Source organism: Thrips palmi, unplaced genomic scaffold (genome assembly GCF_012932325.1).
Source record: "Thrips palmi isolate BJ-2018 unplaced genomic scaffold, TpBJ-2018v1 HiC_scaffold_17, whole genome shotgun sequence".
Lineage (NCBI taxonomy): Eukaryota > Metazoa > Arthropoda > Insecta > Thysanoptera > Thripidae > Thrips > Thrips palmi.
The window spans coordinates 12321851-12342574 of record NW_023144626.1 but is presented as its reverse complement, the minus strand read 5'-3'; the positions used below and the strand labels follow the sequence as shown (position 1 = coordinate 12342574).

General features: G+C 42.4%; 1 protein-coding gene across 1 annotated transcript; it reads left to right on the top strand.

The window, feature by feature from the left end:
- The first annotated feature begins 713 nt into the window (after positions 1 to 713).
- Positions 714 to 2956, top strand: LOC117643328. Its single transcript, XM_034382174.1, has 2 exons — positions 714 to 1938; positions 2025 to 2956. The coding sequence occupies exons 1-2, from the start codon at positions 714 to 716 to the stop codon at positions 2954 to 2956; spliced, it is 2157 nt and encodes a 718-aa protein (XP_034238065.1).
- The last annotated feature ends 17768 nt before the right edge of the window (positions 2957 to 20724 follow it).

The window sequence follows — 20724 nt, the reverse complement described above, 5'->3', positions numbered from 1 at the left end:
CTTGATCATTCAGGTCTCGATAAAACTAGTGATCACTATTTTCAATTTGTACAACCCAACAATTGAAAATATGGTAACCAAAGGTAAGGGAACAAAATCACTTGTGAATCCCTCAAACGAAGGGATTGATGCGGCAAGAAGTCAAGTCAGGCACAGAGACAACATCTGTACACTTCAATTGGCCTAACAAAATTAGTGTGATTAGCATTATGTGATAAGCATTATGAAGTATAAAACATAAGGCAGAACGGAATGAAGACGGCGATGGGATATCGACAAGCTAAATGCTTTGTTAGACATAGTGACGTAAGAGTTAAAAAAACAAGATGCAGTTAGTTTTGTCAAAACAAAATTAACTCACCCCGATAAATCGGTGATGAGCGCTTGACTTGTGCTGCAAAAAAACAATACGACCCGACGGCAGAACGCGAAACTGGCGACAGCAACGCATTGCGGATGCTGGTTCCCAGCAAGCGGGTCACCTTTACCAGAAATCGGTGCCGGGACCCCGAATCCGGCGGACTGTGAATCGGAGCGGCAGGGCGCGCCCCTGTAATTGAAAGGCCCTGAAACGGTTTTGATTTTTCTTGCTTTCTGGGGCAAAGGGCCCCGGAAACTGAGTTTGGGATTTACTGTGTATTCACAATGACAGCGTTGCTAAAGAACCACCAAAGAAATGTGAATTGAGTAAGTTAAGTACAAAGTCAAAATGTATGAATGATCATAGCATTGATATTTCAAATGCAAGTACGTCTAGTCAAGGTGCAGATCAATTTATTGAATTAGAAAGTAGTGCAACAAATAATTCTAGTCCTGCAATTCCCAATGTAACAGAAAGTTTGAAAGGAGCCTCAAACCAGTTTTTAAATAAGCTCTACTCGTACAAAGGGATTCCTAGAAATTTTGTTCAAACTATAGTCTCAGAAGTTACTGAACTAATAGGTAATAGTGTGTCTTCTGTGAAAAAAGCAATTCAGTTGGAACTGCATGGAACTGGTGTTTCCCCTGTGACTCTTTCAAATGTCAACAAATATTTAGATGTACTTCAAAATCCCTTTCGAGGTTTGGACTCTGACTATTTAAGACTTAAGAATTTCAAACAGGCACCAACCTGGGTAGATCCTGAAGATCTTGTTATTGGTGATGGTGAAGATTTGACTGCTTGCAAAGTTATCCCCATTGGAGTTAAGATGTCATACATCCCAATTGCCAAGTCTTTAAAGGGTTTTTTGGAATTACCGGGCATGTTTGCCTATATTATGAATTATATGAATGAATTAAATTCTCAAATAGATAATAGTGTATCAAATTTTATCCAAAGTAAATTGTGGAAATCCAAAATTAAGGATTTATTGGGAATTCATATTCCCTTGTTTTATTTCTACGATGACTTTTGTGTGAACAACAGCTTGGGCCCTCATTCAGACACTGGTAAATTAGGTGGAGTTTATTGTAGTATACCTGTTCTACCCCCCAAAATAAGATCTTTGGTAGATAATATTTTTGTTATTTTGCTCTTCAAGTCTAGTGACCGAGAGATGTTTTCTAATACTCCTGTATTTTGTAAACTGATCGAGGAACTGAAGGAACTTGAAGTGAATGGTATAGTGCTTAACATAGATGGTCTTGTTCATGTTGTACATTTTCATTTAGGTCTAATTATTGGGGACAACCTTGGTGTCAACTCTATGTTCGATTTTGTCTCCAGCTTTACTGCCAATCATTGCTGCAGATTTTGTAAAATCCACAGAGATGCACTACACTTTGCCTCAACGGAAGATCCTATGTTGCTCAGAAATGAAGATAATTATTCTGCTGACGTTATAACTAATGACCCCTCTTTAACAGGGGTAATCGAAAACTCAGTTTGGAATAGCCTTCCTAATTTTCATGTCACCCAGAATCTAAGTGTTGACATAATGCATGACTTATTTCAGGGTGTCTGCCATTATGATATGGCGCATATTATCTCCTATTTCATTCGCAAAGGGTTTTCTCACTAAATGATCTTAATTTCCATTTAGGATCTCATAATTATGGCTGTGCTAAAGGTGAAAATAGGCCGTCCTCAAATATTCGTGATGAAAACTTAAAAGAAGGTCACTTTAAAATGTCTGCAAGTGAAATGCTCAGTTTTGTAATGAATTTTTCTATGATGGTAGGTCACTTAGTTCCTAAAGGAGATCCTGTATGGTACTTCTACACTCTGCTTCGACAAATTTTGGATATTGTTTTGTGCCCCTATGTTACTCCCTTTCTTTGTGATCTTTTGGACAGTGTGGTTGCAGAACATAATCATCTGTATTATTTCTTGTTCAAAGACACACTGAAACCGAAGCACCATAATCTGGTGCATTTTTCAAGAATCATGTCCATGGTTGGACCGTTGGTGCACACTTGGTGCATGCGGTTTGAATCTAAAAACAGAGCACAGACTGTTGCAGCGCAAGCTACTCGTTCTCGCAAAAATGTAACAAAGACATTGTCTATACGGGAACAAATCACTCAAGCTACTAAGAAAAATCCTCTTTCTATTTGTGATGTTGAATTCAGCCCATTAAAACATCTCGATGTGTTAGGTACTGATTCAGAATTTTTGAAATTTGTTCCTTATCTGCCTGATGGTTTGACTAAGTGGATGTGTGCTTCATATGTTAGATGTAAGGGTACTGAGTATAAGCTCAACTCATATGTTTATATTGACATGAAAGATAACGGTGGCCTTCCACTGTTTGGAAAAATATGCTACATTATTGTCAATGAGCATGAAGATTTCAGACTTCTTGTTAGTTCTTTTGATACAAAATATTTTTGTCATCATTTTCATGCATTTGTTATTGATCAGTCAAGATATGACTTAAAGTGTGTAAAAGTGGAGGAGTTAATACAGCCTCAGGTATTTAATGATACCTTTAGCGAAGGCTCTTTGTACTTGACTGCAAAGCACTTTGTTTGATTTATACACTATAACTGTGACTTACAAGTGTTAAATAAATAAAAGTTATGACTTCAAACCCTGTTTATTTGTTTTCCTCTGATCTGCATGGTAAATCAAACAAACCACAGCATAAGCCCAAGCTAATATTCTGAAGTAGGGAAATTCAAAAGCAGGGCAGGTCACTGCTCTAGCCATACATCAGGAATCAATGAGCAAAGAAGCTAAATTTTTACTTGTGCTGTTTCATTTTTTTGCCTGCTGACCTATATAAATATAGAAAAGCAGATAACTGCAAATGAAATGTTGCTAGAAAATATATGGATGCACACCTGAAAATAGCCTTCACCTCAGCAAAGTCTATTAGAATTGGTGATAAAAGCTTTCAGCTAATTTAATTTAGGTATACAGCTGAAAAAGTTGCAGGGCCTGTAGAGCTTGTTAAATTAGCACCGGTGCTAAATTTTTAGTTCTGAGAAGAGTTTTTTTTTTGCGTGTGATCTGAAAAACACGACGTTATATAATCCTGCTAGTCACGAATCCTGGGTTGTCGTTCGTCTTACACTGTAAACTCATCCTTTCGGACTGCTTGTGTAATCCGTATTACAGACAGTTTAGTGCAAACACTATTACGGGTGGACTTAGCTTGTAAGGTGGACTTCGTGCAAACGAAGTAATCCGTAAGGTACAGACGAAGAAGTCTTCGTATCACGGGTGAAACCATCCGTGTTGAAAGTTCAATTCACCTGTAATTATGTTTGCACAAAATTGTCTGTATTGCGGATACGTGATATCCGCAAGGAAATTATTTTGTAGGTTCGCAAGTACCATGAAACATGCATAAAGGAGCGCTGCTATTCGTCAGATTCAATTTTGCATTGCTTGGCTGCCACATCACTGCCGAGTCGAAAACTTTGCCATGAATACGGCGATTTTGGCTCCAAAACTCTCAAAATCCAGCGTTGGACATTCCTCCCACGCTCTCTTCGAAGTATGATTTTTTAAAAAAAGGCATTAAGACAGCACAGCGAGAGTAACCTATGTTGAACAGGGATCCTAAACTTACCTCATAAGGGCATCATAACGTTATCATAAGAGTTAAAGTTATTACCCTTAACTTCTAACATCTTTTCAAAAGGGTAAGTTATTTTTTTTTGTCTCGAATTTGTGTGGATATACTTTTGCAAGTACTTTCATAAGTCCGTACCCTTAACCTATAGCGAACATGGTCTTATGTTACGTTATGACAGCAGTGTTAGTTAAATGTTAAGTGAAGTTAAGGATCCCTGATGTTGAAGAATTCTCGTTGACCAACAATCAGTTTCTTCACATTACGCACAAATTTATTGTGTTTAGATCTCTACATTATTTTGAAATCTGTAAAGTTGTGTCGTAGAGTCGCGGCTAGTGAAACATAATTAAATTTCGAGAGGGCTAGTTCAAAATAAAATGTTTTGATTAAGTAAAACGGCTCACCCCTCCGTTACTGCGATGTGCCTTGAACGGTAAATCGCTCTACATAGGCCTGAACAAGTGTACAATTTTGGGTCACTCTGCACCGTAACCGTGACTGCAGTGGGTTTATGGCGTAACCATCAGTTTCGTTTTTAATTCATGTCGTTACTTGCACGAAGAGAAAATGTTCCTGAAACTCGTGAGCTGCATTTAATGTTACGACTGACAGGTTGAGCAAATGCACCTGCCATCGCGCCTGCCAGGGTCGGCGGGTGGATTGACACCAATACAAGCCGCTACGGCTCAGCGCTTGTCAGAACACCATGAAGATCATTACTGCTGCACTGTGCGCCTTGGGTCTGCTGCTCCTCGCCGAGCAGTCCACCTGTTCACTATACGTAAGTTACGGGGTTAGTCAATTTCACTACTCTACCAATAGGGTACTTTCGTAGATCCCTGAACCGGAAGCACACAGACGCCATGTTGGCGGAAGTAGATCCAAACTTGACATGGGAAAGAGACGTTCGTCAAAGGTATCGGCCACACTTGAACACAAACAGTCGTTTGATACTTGTTTGCAGTGTATATGTGTTTCGCGACCAATATTTGTACAGCTTCGCTGTAGTTTGGGATCCGAAGGGAGGTTAGTTTCCGGCCAATTTGGCGTCTGCTGGTCTGCTTGCTTCCGGTTCAGGATTCTACGAAAGTACCCTATCGAGAAGCGTACAATGAATGCTCTTGCTCTACCTGGAGCATCCCTGCGTGCACGTTCCAGCTAGCTAGCCCACGCCTGACAGGCACGCACTTATTAGTGCAGTGCATACATGCCATGTACACGCTTCCTGATGCAGACAGCTCCCTTTCCCACATGCACTACACTGTAAAAAAAATATTGTGAATTTACGAAAAATTTTGTAACAAGTTTCTTGTAAAGTAACAATAACATTTCGTTATTTTATGAAATTTATTTGTAGAGGCCGTTTTATGCATGCTTGCAAGTACTCACAAACGCATGCTTGACGCATGGAGTTATACGCCGTCAAGCATGCGTTTGTAAGTGTGTACTTGCAAACATGCATTTGTAAGTGTGTACTTAGTAGACAATTAAGTTTGTAGTGTGCTGGCAGCGAATCCCCTATAATTTAAGGGAAAAATAATTTTTTGTTCTCGTAAAGGGTTGCGCTTGATGTCGTTTCACATTCTGCATGCCAAAACAAGAAACACAAGCCCACTATAAACATAATCGGCCAACTTTTTTTTTTTTTTTTACAGTTCAAATCGCGAAATTGTAACGTTGCTGTACATTGATCCGTATAACTTGATCTCAACGCGATGATGCTTCCAAGTGTTGTATTTTTCGGGGACTCCGTCCAGGTGAAACAAAACATTGTAGTCTCGGGCTTTGTTCATTTCGCAGTTCCAGGAAACGTTTCTGGAAACACACGGCTGGAAGGCAGGTCACTATGTGGGAGCGTGCACCCTCGCAGCCTCCAACAAGTACCCCCGGTTAGGCCTCGACGTTTGGGCGGGGGTCTGCACCTGCCACACGAGATCGGTGCAGGTGTCCCAGGTGGGCGGCGTCAACCTGGGCCCCTTCATCCGCAACTTGCTCACGTGCACCTTGTCCACCACCCTGCCAGGGGTGGCGACTATCGGAGCCGACATAGTCCACTGCGTCGGCGCTAAAGTGCTGGCGCACGTGACAACGGGCGGCAAATGAGTCAAAAGACGTGTGACATTGAGAAAAAAAGGGGGGGGGGTGGAATAAAATCTGGTTTCATCGCACCTCAGATGCCTTTCTCGGAACCTTCACCCACATGACGGAGATTCTTCCCGAGACGATGAAGGTGAACCCCTGACTATGGAATAGATCATTCTAGTCGTCGCCGATCTAAGAACAAGAGGAAGAATAAAGCCGCGCTGGCAACATAACCTCACAGACCTTTAAGGGTGGATTAGTTCTAGAGTTTCCCGAGTCGTATGTCCTCAAAAACCACTTTCTTCGGTTACAAATACTTTGTCTCACAGGAAATAACAAAATTCTCCCTTCAAACGGGCTTGCTACCTAATTTCATCCCTTTCTACCTCGCTTCCGGTTTTGTTCATCCTCTTTGTTCTTCGATCGTCGACAAGAACGATCTAGAGCAAGTCCCGGTCCATTTAGAGCCGAGGCCCCTCGTTAAAGACCTTGTAAATTTAAAAATTATTCGCGCAGCAGAAGTACCCAAAAGATGTTTGTTAATTTACGAACTATTTTTTTAAATTGTGGGTACGCAAGACCATGTCTTGTCGTAACAGGCTTCGCGATGCTGCGCCTGGTACGACAATCCACGCCTGACGTTCACACCTACCCTGCCTTGGCCTGCGGCGCTTCCTGCTTGCCTGTAGCAAGCCGTCTCATTACTTTACCCTTCAACGAATAGAGCACGATTAGATGAAGCGTTATTCAAAAAGGGGTCATACTCGGAAAAACACTGATTGCAACTACAACTCATTGCAACCAAGGCCCTGCCGAAGCTTACAACGACTGCGAGGCTCCGATTGTGACAACTTACATAGTCGGGCTCCTGGACCCGAGCGACTGATTGAATGTTAGAAGTTTAGTATGAAAAACTTTATCTTGTAAGTTAAGGCGGCATGACCCCAGAGATGAAATTTCCAGGTGTGTCAAATTGAAGATGAACGGTTAACCAAATCCATTTTTAAAAGAGATTATGGTTGATGTACGTTACCAATAAGCGAAGCATGGCCAGATATTTTTTGGTGTGGCTTAGATTAGTGCTGAGTCCAAAGTGTTTGAGCGAAGGGAAGTCAAGGGGATATTGACGACACAAGAGTTCGATAGAGACTGATTCCAGAGCTGCTCTTTGGGGAGGGAGTTGAGAGGAGGGGGGTGAGCCGAGCAATATGAGAAATTTATGGTGAGGAGAAAATGCATTAAGAAGGAGTGTTCGGTCATCACACCCCTTCCCCCAAAGGGACCCCAGCAGGTAGAAATATAATTCAAATCATAGATTCAAGTACAATTACATAGGCACTTATACAGTAGAGTACTAACTTAACAGGTACACTGTAGCAGGACACTTTAATAAGGAAATCATAATTTTGTTCTTTGTCGGAACAGTAGAAATAATAATTAGAGTCGTACTTTTACAACAATTTACAACAGTTTTACAACAGAAAGTAGCATTCACACAATTTAAGAACTTTTCTTCAAAGTAATACTGAATCTAACAATATCTATTACATCTAAGGTGAGCCAGCATGACAACCCACAGATTTCAACGTAAACAGTAAACAAAAATCAAAAATGGGAACTTACCTAATAGCCATTGAGTCTGACATGGCACCACACGTAAAGCAAAAGACCACTCCTCAGCAACGCCGAAGTGTTAAGTCTTTGGCGCAGATAGACAGTACCAGCGTTTCTAGATACAATTATATTGACTTGGTAGAATGCGGGATCCATGGATGCCTTCATGTCACATCGGATAAAGTATGTGTCATTGACCGCCGTGTCTCTCATATTCCTTATATGCTTGCTCTTTTAAAGTTTAAAATCGTGTCTCAGCTTTTAGACATAGTGGATGAATCCTCTCTGTATTCAGGGTATCTGAAGCCATTCCCATCTTCATTGGGAATATAAGTGGCAGTTTCATTCTCAGTTATCAATGACCAGTGTTCAGGTATATCTGCAATTCAAACCCAGAAATTTCAGCCTTCTATTAAGTTCTCTAAACAATTTTTTTAAAGAAATGTGGGACTTTCCAGGTGTGATTAAGTCACATTATTCCAAACCCATTTCCTGGGGAAATTGGTTAAGAAATTCAGGAGAAAACTTGTGTACATGCAATGCTAGCACCATTTATGGCCGAAATCCTCTTCCCGCTTGTGTTAACCTTGCCCTTTTTTGCCTTTTTATTAGGTGTTTTCTGCTTACTATAAATGAAGGATATGAGATAGAAAGCTGAAAGCTGTGTGGCAAGCCAAGGACATATCTCATGATCCTGCTAAATCTTAGCCGAATCGGCCGAGCCGTTCAGGAGGAGGAGTGCGGACACACAGACACGACACACACATATCACTGAAATTCGAAGGGTGAGACATCTCACCAATTTTCGGCGATACAAAATGTATCACCGAAAAAATGGTCGTACACGCATGTATCACCGAAAAAATGGTCGTACACGCATGTATCACCGAAAAAAGGGTCGTGCAGAAATGTATCACCGAAAAAACGGTGAGACATCAGCGAGATTGGCCCTTCTTTTCCTGGGGAAGTATCACCCTTTTTTCGGTGATACATTTGTGTACGACCTTTTTTTCGGTGATACATGCGTGTACGACCATTTTTTCGGTGATACATGAGTGTACGACTATTTTTTCGGAGATACATTTTAGTATCACCATTTTTTCGGTGAGACAGTTATGTCTCATCCCTCAGAGAGTAAGATGTATCACTATTTGATTTCCAGTGTATCAAGAACCTATAAAGCTCCAATCCGACTGACTCACTGACTCACTGACTCACTCACTCACTCATAGAAATGTTTGGGGTGAAGGAGTGGTCGTAGAGACTTGCGGTTTTTTCCATTCGATTCCAAATTTTATGGGAAAATTGGGAAAAATCCCGAAAGTTGAAAATTCCTCTCCGTTTCCGAGAAAACCTACTTTATCTACAAAAAAGGGGAACAAATTTCTCACCGTTTCCGAGCGAACCTACTCAATCTTCAAAAAAGGGGACCGACCGACTAAAATTTTTTATTCGCCCTATCGGTAGGTCTGGTCGAGACATTTCCGAAACTGTGCCGCAATCGGGTCCCCGTCACCGGCAACATCCTCAAAAACGATTAAATAGGCCTAAATTCAACAAAATCCACTCAATCTTCAAAAAAGGGGACCGACCGACTAAAATTTTTTATTCGCCCCATCGGTAGGTCTGGTCGAGACATTTCCGAAACTGTGCCGCAATCGGGTCCCCGTCACCGGCAACATCCTCAAAAACGATTAAATAGGCCTACATTCAACAAAATCCACTCAATCTTCAAAAAAGGGGACCGACCGACTAAAATTTTTTATTCGCCCCATCGGTAGGTCTGGTCGAGACATTTCCGAAACTGTGCCGCAATCGGGTCCCCGTCACCGGCAACATCCTCAAAAACGATTAAATAGGCCTAAATTCAACAAAATCCACTCAATCTTCAAAAAAGGGGACCGACCGACTAAAATTTTTTATTCGCCCCATCGGTAGGTCTGGTCGAGACATTTCCGAAACTGTGCCGCAATCGGGTCCCCGTCACCGGCAACATCCTCAAAAACGATTACCGTGAAACGGGGTAATTTCGGACACTCGGTGTAATTTCGGACAACTCTGCCCGGAAGCATTGCGATGATGCTCCCATCTAACGGCCAACTTGGAGGCTTGTCCCGTTGCGCGCATCGCATCGGGGACATTCCACGTGAATCCAACGACAGTTTGGAATCGAGGTCCTCGGATTTCGACCTAAGTGGTATCAATCGATTCGGTATCGGCCCCTGACTCACCATGTAAATTTGTTTGAAAAAATTTTGAACGGTTTAGTTTTTGCACCAGTTTTATGGTTTTATAAGTTTAAAAATAGTAAAAACAAAAAATTTTTTTTTAAATTTTTTGTAGGTGTTCTTGAGGGTTTAGGAATGTGGGAAAAGCATTAAAAGTTGTTTGAGAACCATCTGGGAGGTTTTAAGGGTAGTGAAAATGGTGAATTTTGGTGAAAATTTGACAAATTTCACCGTTCTGAAAATACGTCATCATGGATTTTGGCCAAACTTTTTTTTTCTTTTCCTCTACTATTGGTGCATACTCCCTTAAGAGGGTTTGGATGGCCCGCCACAATTTTCTCTTCTGGAGCCTATAACATGTCTAATTGCGGCATATTTTTCCCTTTAATTGACTGTTTTTTTGTCGTCTCTCTCATGCGCTTACTTGGTCGACCATGCAGATCACTCAAAGTAAGGATATCAGGGCCCAACACAACTCCTGATAGCTAGCTCTTCTATATGCAGACTTTTAGGGACCCATGCAACCATTATTATAGTTACTTTACACAAATTTATTTTATTTTGAGGACATTTTCACTCAGATCTCGACTAACCTGAGACATGGAGTTTCGAAGTGGACTTTATGTAGTACAGCACATGTTTCAACTTGATTACTCTTTCCATTAAGAATTTCTGAATCTTGCCATCCTTAAATAGTGAGTTGTCACTAAACTTTTGTCCACTTCAAAACTCCATGTCTCAGGTTAGTCGAGATCTATGAGTGAAAATGTGCTCAAAATAAAATAAATTTGTTTAAAGTATCTATGATAATGATTGCATGAGTCCCTAAAAGTCTGCAATTAGAAGAGCTAGCTATCAGGAGTTGTGTTGGGCCCTGATATCCTTACTTTGAGTGATCTGCATGGTCGACCAAGTAAGCGTACGAGAGAAACGACAAAAAAACAGTCAATTAAAGGGAAAAATATGCCGCAATTAGACATGTTATAGGCTCCAGAAGAGAAAATTGTGGCGGGCCATCCAAACCCTCTTAAGGGAGTATGCACCAATAGTAGAGGAAAAGAAAAAAAAAGTTTGGCCAAAATCCATGATGACGTATTTTCAGAACGGTGAAATTTGTCAAATTTTCACCAAAATTCACCATTTTCACTACCCTTAAAACCTCCCAGATGGTTCTCAAACAACTTTTAATGCTTTTCCCACATTCCTAAACCCTCAAGAACACCTACAAAAAATTTAAAAAAAAATTTTTTGTTTTTACTATTTTTAAACTTATAAAACCATAAAACTGGTGCAAAAACTAAACCGTTCAAAATTTTTTCAAAAAAATTTACATGGTGAGTCAGGGGCCGATACCGAATCGATTGATACCACTTAGGTCGAAATCCGAGGACCTCGATTCCAAACCGTCGTTGGATTCACGTGGAATGTCCCATCGGCCACACTTAAACCATCTGATCAATCACCCGGAGGCCAAATCAGGGGCAAACTCCAGGAGAAATAGTGGTTTTTGTATTTAACCATTTTTACCTAAATTCGCTTTATGCGTAAAAACTTTGACTGGCAAGCCGAAACTGTTCATGGCCGGTTCATGAGGGGATTGTTTGTCGATTCAATCATGTTAAGAGCATACTGTGTCAAATTTTCAATCACCTGGGTCAACTAGTATGGTTTACATGGGCTTAAAACTAAAAAAATGCTACTTTACGGGGTAATTTCGGACATACAAACGTCACGCCAGGGGAGAGTGGGTATGTCCTAAACACTTCTAATTTCGCAGGGTTTGAGTGGTGGAAGCTGAAGAGCTCTTCTGAAAGTTGAAGATAATCCAATAACAACGATAATCCTCAATTGTTACAGCGGTTTCTTTATAAACTTCGAATTTCATGAAAATGGGGCAAAGCTACATCTTTAATGCTTAGTTTTTTTATGCGCGTGTTCTACCTTAGTGTCAACGACTGTTTTGTGATTAATTTTCTTTCATGTGACATGAGAGTTGGACTTGGCGAATGGCTGCATAGCTCACCGGTTTACTATGCAACGCTTTCCACTGAGCCCCTGTATCTTCCTAACTGTACATACGACACGACTACTTGCCCTTCATATACATGTATGCGATCGTATGTAATCTTGTAGAGGCAGATTTAAGATTCACTTTCGCGTAATAAAGTATGGCCCGAGTTGCCTGTGAAAGCTAATCGGTCAAAAACTAACAAATAGAAGCGTTCTAAATGGCTCTACTAGTTCCACCCACTATTTCTGAAATTGAACTACATATGAGTGCAATACATGACTTAAAATTATGTATGAATGACCACCCCTACCTTACTTTTACATCTAAACCCTGACGAATTTCTCACATAATCATATTAGCACTTTAGAAAGAGACAGTGATCGATTTTGGGACCAAAATCAGAACGAAAAGTCGTTTTTTCCAAGGGTGTCCGAAATTACCCCAAAACACGGGGTAATTTCGGACACTGCTTCGGACCCTCCACTGTAAAAACGGTGAGGTGCAAATATTTGAAATAAGCGCCAAATCGAAGCTAAAGGTGCGTAGATGATAAATTTTAACCCTCAAGTCCATGACAGCACCACAACTTTCACAATTTCAAAAAAACCTCTCAAAAGTGTCCGAAGTTACCCCGTTTCACGGTAAATAGGCCTAAATTCAACAAAATCCACTCAATCTTCAAAAAAGGGGACCGACCGACTAAAATTTTTTATTCGCCCCATCGGTAGGTCTGGTCGAGACATTTCCGAAACTGTGCCGCAATCGGGTCCCCGTCACCGGCAACATCCTCAAAAACGATTAATAGGCCTAAATTCAACAAAATCCACTCAATCTTCAAAAAAGGGGACCGACCGACTAAAATTTTTTATTCGCCCCATCGGTAGGTCTGGTCGAGACATTTCCGAAACTGTGCCGCAATCGGGTCCCCGTCACCGGCAACATCCTAAAAATTAATCAAGAACCTATAAAGCCCCAATCCGACTGACTCACTGACTCACTGACTCACTGACTCACTCACTCACTCATAGAAATGTTTGGGGTGAAGGAGTGGTCGTAGAGACTTGCGGTTTTTTCCATTCGATTCCAAATTTTATGGGAAAATTGGGAAAAATCCCGAAAGTTGAAAATTCCTCTCCGTTTCCGAGAAAACCTACTTTATCTACAAAAAAGGGGAACAAATTTCTCACCGTTTCCGAGCAAACCTACTCAATCTTCAAAAAAGGGGACCGACCGACTAAAAATTTTTATTCGCCCTATCGGTAGGTCTGGTCGAGACATTTCCGAAACTGTGCCGCAATCGGGTCCCCGTCACCGGCAACATCCTCAAAAACGATTAAATAGGCCTAAATTCAACAAAATCCACTCAATCTTCAAAAAAGGGGACCGACCGACTAAAATTTTTTATTCGCCCCATCGGTAGGTCTGGTCGAGACATTTCCGAAACTGTGCCGCAATCGGGTCCCCGTCACCGGCAACATCCTCAAAAACGATTAAATAGGCCTACATTCAACAAAATCCACTCAATCTTCAAAAAAGGGGACCGACCGACTAAAAATTTTTATTCGCCCCATCGGTAGGTCTGGTCGAGACATTTCCGAAACTGTGCCGCAATCGGGTCCCCGTCACCGGCAACATCCTCAAAAACGATTAAATAGGCCTAAATTCAACAAAATCCACTCAATCTTCAAAAAAGGGGACCGACCGACTAAAATTTTTTATTCGCCCCATCGGTAGGTCTGGTCGAGACATTTCCGAAACTGTGCCGCAATCGGGTCCCCGTCACCGGCAACATCCTCAAAAACGATTAAATAGGCCTAAATTCAACAAAATCCACTCAATCTTCAAAAAAGGGGACCGACCGACTAAAATATTTTATTCGCCCCATCGGTAGGTCTGGTCGAGACATTTCCGAAACTGTGCCGCAATCGGGTCCCCGTCACCGTCAACATCCTCAAAAACGATTAAATAGGCCTAAATTTATCAAAGTCCACTCAATCTTCAAAAAAGGGGACCGACCGACTAAAAAATTTTATTCGCCCCATCGGTAGGTCTGGTCGAGCGGTTTCTGGAACTGTGCCGCAATCGGGTCCTGGTCACCGGCAACATCCTAAAAGACGATTAAATAGGCCTAAATTTAACAAAGTCCACTTAATCTTCAAAAAAGGGGACCGACCGACTAATAATTTTTATTCGCCCTATCGGTAGGTCTGGTCGAGACATTTCCGAAACTGTGCCGCAATCGGGTTTTTGTCACCGGCAACATCCTCAAAAACAATTAAATAGGCCTAAATTTAACAAAGTCCACTCAATCTTCAAAAAAGGGGACCGACCGACTAAAAATTTTTATTAGCCCAATCGGTAAATCAAGTCGAGACATTTCAGAAACTGTGCCACAATCGGGTCCCCGTCACCGGCAACATACTCAAAATCAATCATCAATAGGGTACTTCGGAGAAAACATAGACCGGAAGTCAGTGACAGATCCGGAGAAACAAAAGAGCGTCGCGCTGCCGTGCTGAGCGGTGGTGGGGGCCGGAATCGGCACAGTGGGGGTAGCATGCGCGCGCCGCCTACACCCCCACTCCGCCGATTTCGACCCCCACCACCGCTCAGCACGGCAGCGCGACGCTCTTTTGTTTCTCCCGTTCTGTCGCTGACTTCCGGTCTAGGCTTTCTCCGAAGTACCCTATTGTCATCAAGAACCTATAAGCCCCAAAATCCGACTGACTGACTTCGTCACTCATCAATCATCAAGAACCCATATAGCCCCAATCCGACTGACTGACTCACTCACTCATAGAAATGTTGGGGGTCAAGGAGTGGTCGTAGAGACCTGCGGGTTTTTCCATTCGATTCCAAATTTAATGGGAAAATTGGGAAAAATCTCAAAAGTTGAAAATTTCTCACTGTTTCCGAGCAAAGCTACTCAATCTTCCAAAAAGGGGACCGAATGACTAAAAAATTTTATTCGCCCCATTGGTAGGTCTGGTCGAGAATTTCCGAAACTGTGCCGTAATCGGGACCCCGCCACCGGCAATTGGGCAATCATCTTCAAGAATCTATATAGCCCCAATCCGACTGACTGACTCACTTACTCACTCAAAGAAATGTTTGGGGTCGAGGAGTGGTCGTAGAGACTTAAGGTTTTTTTCCTTTCACCTCTATCCTTGTCAAAGCAGTCTTCAATATTTTCCGGACCTTGTATGCACCCATTGACTGCCACAGTAGCCAATGCAATACAAGCTATGTATTTGGGCAGTAAAAGTAGCCTTATTATATATATGGTCAAAAGCGGTTAAATAGAGCTTTCAAAGAAGCAGGACATTTACTTCCGTAGAAAATTTGCCTTTGCTCACCACGGACTTACTGAAAATACTTCGGCACGCGCTCCACAGATGCGGGGGTCTGGGGGCGGAGCCCCCAGCGAGCAGCGCGAGTTACAGACAATATAACTTCCTAACCCCACCCGAGTCAACGGGCTTCGCTGTCGCTCAGCTAATTAGCTTACTGGAAAAACAGTCATTTGTGAACCGATTCTGACAAACTTTGTGAACCATCTGAAAGTTCGCAAGGATGCACTCCTCATTAACACATAAATACCAACAATAAGGCATCTTAAGGAAACAAAGGAGGTTCATTTTGTTACCTTACAGCTTGTGTTACATCCAGAAGAGGTTCACTATATTAACGGTACTTGGCACGAGTGACGCCAGGCACTTTCATCATCTGTGAAGCAGTTGTAGGCATTCTGAGGGCAATATTTATCAGCACCTTGGTTTTATAAAAAGGAGTAATTGAATTTGTAATGACACTGCTTCTTAAATGTCAGTAAGCGACCTCACCTTTGTGTGGAAGATTGAATTTTTCTCAATCTCTAAAGCAAATGCAAACGCATTGACCACAGACACAAGTTTCTCCAGACAAACATTAAAAATTTCGTTTCTTTTCTTAGACAACACTTGCAATACTAACTGAAATGGTCGAAAAAAAATATGTGAGGCGTTTTGCGTTGAAAGATATCAATATGAATGAATACAAAGGAGGTGTACGCCAGACCGTGTCTTGACCGAACAGGCTTTGCGCTCACTGCAAACGCAACGGCGATACTAAAGTACATTTTTTGGCGATACAAATGAGTATTGCCAATAAACGGCCGTACGGAAAAGTAATGCCTTCAGAACGGCGATACAAGAAAGTATCGCCGAAATTTGGCAATACTTTTGGATAATGCCAAAACCACGGCATTAAACCAAGGTCTTGTCCCCTTGATTTGTTCGACGTTTATTGCCAAATCGTGGGAATACTCCCATTTGGCGATACTTTTGTGTATCGCCGTTTTGAAGGCAATACTTTTCCGTACGGCCGTTTATTGGCGATACTCAATTGTATCGCCAAAAAAGGTACTAAAAGTATTGCCTTTGGATTTACAGTGCTTCTGTGCCAGTTACGACAATCCACGTCTGGCGATTAAACCTACAATGGCCTGCGGCAATAGGGTTTTTGCCCCCCCCCTCCCCCATAGCCTCTAGATAGCCGCCTGAAAGGTAGGCAAAAGGTGCTACTTTCCCCCGGAAGTGGGCAAAAAGTGCGACTTGTCAATTGACTTCGCTGAAACGTGGCGTGAGGTCATTTGGGACTTAGACGAACTAAAAAATTGACTCCTTTCTAAAATCATTTTTTTCTGAAACGCCCTATTCTTGGGCTGGAAGAACGTGCCCTAGCAGCTCGACGCTTTGATTTGTACGACAAGGGTGAGCGCAGCCCGCTGACCACCGGTCCGGCCAGGTTCGGGGAGTTGACTCATCACATTTTAGCGGCAATCTGCTGGACTCGTATGGACGCAGAGTCATTCCCTCTGCACTGAGAATGAAAAAGTCATGATCAATACCCAATTTTGGGCGAGGTTTACTTTCTCACCCAAATTTGGGCGAGGAATGTTTCCTCGCCCAATTTGGGCGAGAAAAGCTTCCACGCCCAATTTTGGGTGAGGAAGGGTGTATCAGCTCCCTATATAGCACCACAGGGTTATGATCCAAATTTGGGTGAGGAAACTTTCCTCACCCAAATTTGGGCGAGGAAAATTTCCTCACCCAAATTTGGGTAGTAAAGAATTCCTCGCCCAAAATTTTAGTCATGATCATGACTCTTTCATTCTCAGTGTGTAGAGCCCCTTCTGCCACCCATCAAGCCGTTGCGCCGTCTCTTTAACAGGAGGCGGGACTTGTGATTTGCCGGGAGGTTTTCCTCCCTTTCTGCGTCAGAGCGCCTGAGCGGGTATCGCCGCCCTCTGCCTTGCCTAGCCCCACGTGCACAACCGACATGTTGAAGAGATTGACTCCACTCATGGAGTCGAGTTTCTGTAGGCTCATTCCTGTCCGGGGAGTGTGAGAAGTACGGTCACGCGTCCTTAAAATTTGAGTTGACCCCATGATCATGCACAGGAAAACAGTTGCAAAATGAGGAAGGACCAAAGTAAAAGAAAATTGAGTGAGGACTTCTTACATCTTCTAGTCTCTACCACTTCAGACACGACACCTTTGGCAGAGGCCTGAAAGTGCTGCAAATCCAGATCTGGAGCTTCATCCTCTTCACGAAGTCGTTTGCCTTTAAGAATATTAAAAAGTAAGGAGAATAAAAATCAAAACTTCCCATTTCGCAACCCCCTCAAAAGCATTTTTTTAAAAATTGCTGATTATAATAATGCTAATGAAAATAATAACAACAATGTTACTTTCCAAATGGTGACATGACCTGATTTGCAATTTTGTATCGTGAATTCTGCTGGTGATACAGAATGTGGGGGCATGCTGGTGCCTGGATTAGAAAACCACAAAAGTCCTTCAGACTCTGTGGCAAGATCACAAACACCTTCAGGATGGCCACCAGGGCATGTAGCACTATTAGGACGAGCACCAGCAAAGACAGCATCATCATGGTGTTCTACAGGAAAAGGAGCACCATTTGGGGAGAAAAGCCACCAGTAAGAGGGCTAGTGACATGGTTGCACTGAGAATAAATGGATCATCATCCTTTACACGGGTGATGCAACTTCGTTGCTAATTTTTGGGCGACGAAAAAGTTATCACCCGAAATTTGGTAACAGGCGTTTGGTCGCCAAATTTCGTCGTCGGCGACGCCGTGAGGTCCCCGATGACGTCCTTCCAGGGCCGGGACTTCGACTTCAGGGTTGGGTTGAGGAGGTCCCGGCCCACCTGGAAACCAAAATTGGTCAAGTTCCGGCCAGCCGTCTGTCCAGGATTTTTTGGACTATTCTGGTGATTGGATGATATTCAGGGGGCACACCAGTGAAAATGTAGAGGTTTTGAAAAACGATCATTCTGAGAAAAGTAACCTACGTATTCGATTGATATTTTATTCGTGGCTCAAAATCATATCAAAGAAAAGAAAAATCAGTATGGGAGGGTGGGGTGGCGATGGCAAGACGGAGCGCCAGTGCACTTCATTTTTCTGCGACCTCGTCTCACTCCTGCCACGATTCCGCCTCTCTGGATTGAGCCTCGAGCACGGGATTTGAAAATTTCTCAACAGGACACATGTGGCTATGGTCTGAACCACGGGCATGCAAAAAGAATGATTTTGAATTTGTTTTTTCAAAAGGCAAAAATAGAAACAATTTTTTTAACCAAATTTTTTGCGCTTTCATGGCTGCAGCTCACGTCCTATTTATAGGATGGTCATTTCCGAGGTTCAGACCATAGACGCAAGTTTAACGAACATTTTGCCGCAAACCGCATTAATTTATCTCTATTTTTGCGCCCGTGAGAGTGGCACGAAGGTACAAAAAAGGTGTTTTGAGAAAAAGCCCTTTTAGTAGAAACATAGATTTGACGTGTTTTTTCGGATTATAAATGCGCCTTTTGAAGTATTTAAGTTCGTTTTGCGCCAAAATGACCCTCTTTTTAACTGCGTTTGGGTGTTTCAAGGGTTTTGTAATTAAACTTTAAGTGAAAAACCTGAACGTTCACAATTGGTCTAAAATATCCAAAAATAATAACCCTTTTAGCAACTTCAAAAATGTGCACAAGCCAAAGTAATTGGAATTTTGGGGTGGGGTTTGCGGCATTCGACTCGGGATGAATAGCAGAAAAATAAGATAAAATAAAAAAGAAAGCAAAAATTTGACGATTTTCACTGGTGTGCCCCCTTCATCGCCATCCTGGACAAACCGCTGGCAGGAACTTGACCAATTTCGGTGTCCAGGTGGGCCCGTACCCCCTCAACCCAACCCTGAAGTCAAAAGTACCGGACACGTAGTAAGTACGTGGCCAGGAGCGCTACTTCGGCCTCGGAAAAATCACCACTTCCTCCTCCGCCTGAACGGCGACCTCGTGGGACGTCCTCGTATGTAAGAAAACTACTGGCCGAAGAACAAACTCCCATTTGAGAGAATTCTCTGGTGTCTAAACGTCTAAACTAACCCATTTTGGCGCAGTCCATCAGATACCCAGCTAGATCCTTCTCCATGAATTGGGATTGGTATCGGTAAAAACCTCTCGCCAAGCGTAGTTTGGCGTCAAATTCGCTTCCTCAACCTTATCTTGCTCTTTGGTGCCGTTCACATACCGCTGCAGAGTTGATTTTTTGAGATGGGGTGATTCTTGGCAGCGATTCGGAGACCGGTACCTCGGTGAACTTCTTTCACAGGCTCAATAACATCTTCTCTGAGAAAGGCCGCCCTGCCCCGTGCCCTAGCTTGTTGAGTTTGGTTTCCGTGCGCGGTTCAACGGAAGGGCGGGCCCTAGCTTGTTGAATTTGGTTTCCCTGCGCTACGCCTGGCCACACCGGCCCACTCTAAAACAGTGTTTCCAAAGGGACACTGAAAATTGAATGGCCAGACTGATGGCCAAAATTTGGTGAGACAAAAAAGTCTCGCCATTTTTTGGCGAGAAACAAAAGTCTCGCCATTTTTTTGGCGAGAAACAAAAGTCTCACCATTTCTTGGCGAGAAACAAATGTCTCGCCTAAATATGTCAATAATTGCAGCCCCACTCTATTTGATACTGGGAAATATATCCCAGTCAAGATCACTCCGGTAAACACATCACTAACTGCAGTCTTTCAATGACTCAAGTCGAAAATAATACAGGAAGCTATCACTTTCAGTTATGAAAATATTAATGTAAGGTTATATGATGTGAATTTGGTTTGCGTCAGCAAAGCGTTGCCCAACTATTTACTCTTTTTGTCATCGTTTAAAAAGACATTGGTCCAGTGAGTCAGATCCTAAAAGGTCTCTTTCAGTGTCCATGTAGTTAAAGATAATGTCTTTAATAAGAGGCATAAACAAAGCGACATCCATGATGACACAAGTTCTTACTCACTCCTTTGACTTATTCCAATCCCCAGCTAACCTTGATGCACTTAGGCATTGTTGGAAGTTCCATGGACAGAACTCGGTTAATAAACTCGAGGTAAGAAAGTTCCGTTCACTATCTAGCACTCTCCGTTTCGCCGTCTCCACTGGACAAAACGCCAAAACACAGCAGCACCACTTTAAATCGCGAACACAGATATAATAAAGAAAACATTTTAGTGAACAGACAAACAACACAGCAACAGGACTGCCATGTTGAATTTCATTTGTTGTCCTCGTTGTGTCGTCTGCTACAGTAGCATTTGTTTTGCGGTAGTGCCAACCTGCACTGCCTTCCAGAAGTAATTTTACAAGAAAAGAAAAAAATGTATAGGTTGGCACTTCCGCAAAAGAAATGCTACTGTAGCAGACGACACAACGAGGACAACAAATGAAATTCAACATGGC